The following is a 5997-nucleotide window of genomic DNA, read 5'->3' on the forward strand; positions in this document are numbered from 1 at the left end:
CCGAGCCGCGGTGCCGCCCCGCCCCGCCCCGCCGCGTGACTGGCGCGCGCGGGGGCAGCCAATCAGCGCGGCGGGGGCGGGGCGGGGCGGGCGGCGCGGCGGGGGCGCTGTGCTGCCCTCCAGCGGCCCAGGCCGCAGCGGCCGCCTGCGGGGCGGCACACGCCCCGGAAATGCCGCTGCCACACCCAGAGAGCGACCCCCCAATTTAGTCAGCAGGGTGGGTCGCCACAGGTCAACGTTAAAAATCTCCATTCCAATAAAAAAAGGAAAACCAAAATATGCTCAAAGACCCCAAATGGCTGCCTGCATCGAAAAGGTACCTGTGGCCATGAACCCTGGAGCAGGAGCCCCTTCCACCCCCCCAAATTCAACAGGAACATACTTTGGGCAGAAATGGAGTGCTCTTCGGTAGGTGTGGTCAGACATCACTCACGGGACATGATACATCATGTAGGATCCATGGAGCAGGGTATGAAGCAATGGCATGGCCTGCCCAGGATCGCTATGGGAGTAACTTTATGTTTAAAAGGGCCAGGGATTTAGAAAGCTGGTGCAACATCATAGCTCACCACAGGATGTTTGTTGCTGCTGACCCCAGGATCAGAAATCACAGCATTGACATATTCTATTGCATAGAACCAGACTGGGGAGGTGGGGTGGGTTGGGCAGAGATTTCTGCAGATCTGCTGTTCAGCAGCAAGTTCCAAGCAAAGGAATTGATACCACTGCATGAAACTCATTGCATTGAAGGATTCACAGAGGAGCTACAAAGTAAACATGGAGCAAGCGCCCTGAAACAAGGGAATGGAAAACAACCCCATTTTCAATGCACACCTATCCCCTACAAAGAGAGTAAGGAGAAGTGTTGCAAACCCTTAGTGAACTGGGATCCCCACCCTACAGCAACAAGTGTTTCAGAGAAACTTTTCCACTCCTGCGAGTCACCGAGTGACACAGAGGCCAAGCTCACTCCTCCGTGAGAAAGGCCACTGGAGCAAGCATGCTCTCCCTCACTGGATACAGTGCAGAGAGAATGAGAAGTTTAATTCCTGACTCTTACCATGCTTCCTCAAATTGAGAAACCAGGTGTAAAGCAACACAGGAAAAAACCCCAGAAGGATTTGATACTGACTCTTTGGAAAGGTGTTTTGGAGGCACTGCTGTTGCTTAGACTTGTACATAGCCAGAAGGGAGAGAATTTCCATCTTCTGCACTGAATGGGGCAACAGGAAGAACAGCTGTTGCAAAAACCTTACACAGCAAAACAGTTTACTGAACTCTAACCCAAACAGTCTGGCTACTTGCCTCTTCCTTGCCTGCAGGTTCAGGATTTTATAACTTCAGATTGCATTCATTCAGGTAATTTTAGATCTCTAACTACACAAAGCTCCCATTCCAGTCTTTGACTGATATGAGCCCAACCCTCCCTCCCCCTGTTCCCCAGATGCAAATTTCACAGAATAGGTAAATAACAACATCATTTAAAAAAACAATCACAAAAAACCCCAACCCAGTTGATCTCCACAACACGTACTCTCCCCAACTCTGACACGGGGTGAGATAAAACATGATCCAGTCAGGTCTTTGGTTCTGCTTCCTGACACAGTTCCCCATACACTCTGCAGGTGCATTTTTTCCTGCTCCTTGCTCTTCTTCTCCCCAGGAGGAAAGGAGCACCAAAGGTTATCCCTGCCGGGCCCAAAAACAGAGGTGCAGGAGCCACCTACACACCAGTGTCATTTCTTTCACCACTTTTGACATTAGGATCCTCCTGCACCTTTCTCATTTCCAGTCCTTTCACCCACGTGTAGGCAAACGAGCCCCCCAGAACCATCAAGTTACTCGTCCACCACAAGAAGCTCTTTGTCTCCTCAAAGTAGATAACAGCCAGCACTGTTTGTGCACAGGCCTTGGCTGTCCCAGACACATTGTGGGTGAGTGGGCTAGTGAACTTAATCTGAAGTCCAGTCACGTACCCAATGGCAAAGCCAAACACTCCCCCCAAGGTCATCATGCCCCAAAAACTGGGGCTCCCCAGCTTGTCAAAGTGGTAGAGGGTGCGGAACTCGCCCAGCAGCACCATGAGGGGGAAGAACAGGACACAGGCGTTGATGTTGTTGTAGAAGGTCAGGCGCCAGATGCTACCATCCACCACAGGCAGCACTTTCTTGGTGTAGATGGCATTGAGAGAGACACAAAGGCTTGCCAAGATCCCAAAGAATATACCTGTCCATGACAGAGTACCCTCTGCTCCTTCCTGGTCAACACCCAGCCAGAAGCCACCTGCAACCAGACAAATCAGGCATCATCTGAACAACTGCTGAAAGGCTCAAAACATACAGTCAAAAATTCATCATTCACTTGATACAACAACAGCAAGAGACAGGCTTAAGGGCTTCCCCCTTCTTTTATGTGAACCCACAAAATGCCATGACTGGGAAGACTTATTTTCAAGTGCAGGAAATTTACTGTGCAGGTAATTCAACCTAGAGGACTAATTCCCACATTGAGCAGGCAGCAGCTCAGAAACTACTATGCCAGCTAGTCTTTGCATATAGGTAATTTTCAGGAGATTATTTTGTTTTTAATTGAAAAGGCTGAAAACTGACACATGGGTAGAAAAAATATTCTTCAAAGTTTGAAAAAACCCAACTTTATAGACTTTTCTCTGCTGTTAACAGGAAGGAAAATATAGGTCAGAGAAGAAAATGGAAAGATAGGAAAAACATGGATGTAATAAGCATGATAAAAAAATCAAAAGGCAGAAACTGTGTGCAGTATCTTCATGTTAAACTTTGATGGGCAAAGCACTGTCTAACCGCCTCCAAAACAGGAGCTACAGGCTTTGCATCTCCAGGGCAGAGAGGGAGACCTCTCCCCATCCAGCTCATAAGCAAAACATAAAAGGGAGATGAGCTACTGAAGGAGCACTGCACCACATTTTCATTAGCTGCTTCTTGTTGGAGGCTGTCTGGGAAGTTGCCTGCAAAGCAACCTAACAGGCTTGAAACCAAGCCCAGATACAAATGGGTTCCATGCACCATCAGGAGGGGCTTTGTGTCAGGCCTATAGCTATGCTGCTATAGGCACACAGGCAATGCTCTCACAGAGAAAGGAGATGGAGACAGGAGGACAGAGTCTTAACCCTAGAGAAACCCTGTCAGGCTGCCAGGCACCACACTCCTGGGCAGTGCCTGAACAAGATTAGCTGAAGGCAATTGCTTGCAACACTTGTAGAAAATACAGTAGCTCTGCTCCCATTCACCTCTTCCATGGAGATGAGATTCTCTTACTTTCATCTGACTCCATCTGGCCGTCGGACACTAAGTGAATGCATGCACATCTGGAACCAGACTGAAATCAACAGTTCACCATTCCTGGCATCTAAATGGCCCTTCGGTGGAAAGTAGCTTTTGGGATTATTTTGCCTTTGGAATGGACGACTTATAAGCATTTCTGTTAAGCCACTCAGTGCCTTGCCCTACATCCTAAACACACACCCAGATTTTCTGGTGGTGTTTCACACTTGGCTTGATCAGCTAACCCTTTATCACATGCATTCAGCCTATTGTCAAAACCAATTGGCTGACCCTATTGTACGGTCCCAGTGGTGCTGACATAAATGTTATTGTTACCAAAGTTAATAATCAACAAGAACTTGGAAACAGGGAGAAAGCCACCTGCTATTTTATGGCCTGTAAAGGGAGAGGAAAGAAAAAGGTAAGACAAGTTAAATTTCATTAGAGGGTAGAGAAGTTTTAGTGCTCAAAGGAAAAAGGGAGCTGTGTCAAATGAGAGCAATTTCTTCTCTTAATGAGTCACCTATATCCTCCAGACATATAAATTTGGTTGCCATAGACAGAGCAAGGCACGAGCCCTGAGCTACTCCACCTCACCAGGGAGCTGCCACGCAGGTGGGGATGACTTCCCAAGGGAAAGACACCCCACCACCGTCTCTCCGGGGCTGGCTGTCGGGTGGGAGCAGCCCTTCCTGCTCCCCCTCACCTATGATGACTCCGCAGGCCAGAAGGGCATAGAGGGAGGTGGTCTGCTTGAGGAGGAGGTAGGAGAGCAGCACGTTGAACACGGTGGTGAGGGAGCGCCCCACGTTGTAGAAGGCCACGCCGACATGCTTGAGGCAGAGGTTGTTGGAGGTGACCATGCCGATGAAGACGGCGGAGAGGGGCAGGACGCTGCGGGACACCTTGGGGTCGAGGCGGAGGGCGGGCAGGCCGGCGCAGGGGGGCCCGCAGGCCGCCCCCAGGCTGAGGCCCAGGCAGAGCGCGGCCGTGAGGGCGCACTGGAAGAAGGTGACGAAGAGGGGGGCGTCGAGGCGCAGCGAGGGGCTGTCCAGCAGGTACTTGTTGAGGAAGACCATGGCGATGGAGGTGAACCAGTAGAGGCAGACCACCACGGCGATGCGGAGCGCCCGCAGCAGGAAGGGCGCCCGCCGGTCCCCGCCGCCCTCCGCCGGCAGCAGCGGGTCAGCGCCGGCGCCGCCGCCCAGCGCCATCCGCAGGATCCCCGTCCGCGTCAGCTGCGCTCTGCTCATGGCGGGCCGGGCCGCCAGCGACGCCCGCCGGCCCCCGCCTCCTCCCGCCGCCGCCTGCCCCGCTCGCCGCCTGCCCCGCTCACCGCCTGCGCCGTCGGCCCCGCAGCGCCGCGGCCCCGCCCGCCGTCCTTTATTCACGCCCCGCGGGCGCCGCTCGGCACCGCCCCGGCCGCGGCGCCATGGCGGGGGAAGGCCCGGCCCGGCCCCGCCGCCCGCTCCGCCCCGGGGCAGCCCCGGCGGCAGGGGCAGCGCGGCTGGCGCGAATATGGAATTTACTAAAAAATTCTTAATAAAGGATGCTCTTTGATATTTGAACTTTGTGTACTTCCAGGTCGAATCAACAAGATAGGAGATTTAATCCGTGGAACAGAGAGCAGCGAACAAGCAAGCTCTAAGTGATGCTTGGGTGCCAAAAAGAAATTACTTGTCGGCAGGATAGCCTTGTTCAGGTTCAGACCTCGACACATTTCAACGACCTCAGACCCAGATGGAAGTTAGCAAAGCTTGGGGGGCAAGTTGACAAGGCACACAAAGAATGTAGAATTTACAGGTCCTAAGGATATTTGGCAGGACCCCTAAGATAGGGAAGAAACTAATAAAGACAACTCAGCAACTGTGCTGAGATCAGCTTTGACTGGGTAAAAGGTAATTCCAACCCGGGGAGATTATTACCACCAACTCACTGACCAGCAGCTCAGGAAATCCACTGACCCAAAAGAAGAGAAAGACTGAGCAAGTAGACTAATAACCACGAGAAGCGAGAAAATCATCTGTTGGTAGAAGATAGAATATTAATCAACAAAAAATCTAGGTAACTTTTAGCCAATGAATTAGCTTTCTTCTATAGCAAACAATGTATTTGTTTGTGAAAATGTGTGAATAGTGAAAAGTTTTGGTAGCTGTCATACTGGCCTAGTGGATTTGCCACCCAGCATCACTTTCTGTGCAGAACTGTAAATAAATCAAATACCTCAACTCTGTGTGTGGATTGGTGTCTTGCACATTGCGTGAAAGAACCTATTTTGGGACAACAGGGGCAGACAGCAACTGGGGGAGCTTAACGAGGACCTGAGGATGGTCCTGGGGCACCCTCCAGAGCCAGGAGGGAGGGCCTTGCTGTGGGACTGCTGGGGAGGGGCTGCCACGCTCATGGATATTGATGGTGACCAGCACTGTATGCACCTGGCATCGCTGGGCAGTGGGTGCCAGGAGGGGACTGGTAGTGGTCCTTGTGTCAGGAACAAGACTGCTCTGCTGGTTCCTGTCAGCATCCTTCGTGTGCTGGTTGGAGCAAGTGAGATCTGGGTGTTGGACAGGCAGTGGTTTGCTAGCATAGATTTTGCCCACATCCCATCAAAAGTGTGCTCTGCTGCCTAAACCTTCTGTACAGAAAACAGGTTTGCATTTTTGTGAAGGTAAATAAAACCTTCCCAATATGACCTAAA

At 51.5% G+C, this 5997-nt stretch overlaps 1 protein-coding gene across 1 annotated transcript; it reads right to left on the minus strand.

The window, feature by feature from the left end:
• Nucleotides 1-351: 351 nt before the first annotated feature.
• SLC35C1 (solute carrier family 35 member C1) lies at nt 352-4603 on the minus strand. The gene is made up of 2 exons (XM_030949503.1): nt 4006-4603; nt 352-2283 (listed from the first exon to the last, which is right to left on the minus strand). The coding sequence occupies exons 1-2, from the start codon at nt 4550-4552 to the stop codon at nt 1724-1726; spliced, it is 1107 nt and encodes a 368-aa protein (XP_030805363.1). The 5' UTR covers nt 4553-4603; the 3' UTR covers nt 352-1723.
• Between the last annotated feature and the right edge of the window lie 1394 nt (nt 4604-5997).

Source organism: Camarhynchus parvulus, chromosome 5 (assembly GCF_901933205.1).
Source record: "Camarhynchus parvulus chromosome 5, STF_HiC, whole genome shotgun sequence".
Classification (NCBI taxonomy): domain Eukaryota; kingdom Metazoa; phylum Chordata; class Aves; order Passeriformes; family Thraupidae; genus Camarhynchus; species Camarhynchus parvulus.

Bases quoted from the DNA above. Each gene is read 5' to 3' on its own strand.
- SLC35C1 (XM_030949503.1), bottom strand. From the start codon at position 4,552: ATGAGCAGAGCGCAGCTGACGCGGACGGGGATCCTGCGGATGGCGCTG. The intron at 2,284-4,005 runs GTGAGGGGGAGC...GTCTGGTTGCAG, and splicing joins GGCCTGCGGAGTCATCATAG to GTGGCTTCTGGCTGGGTGTT.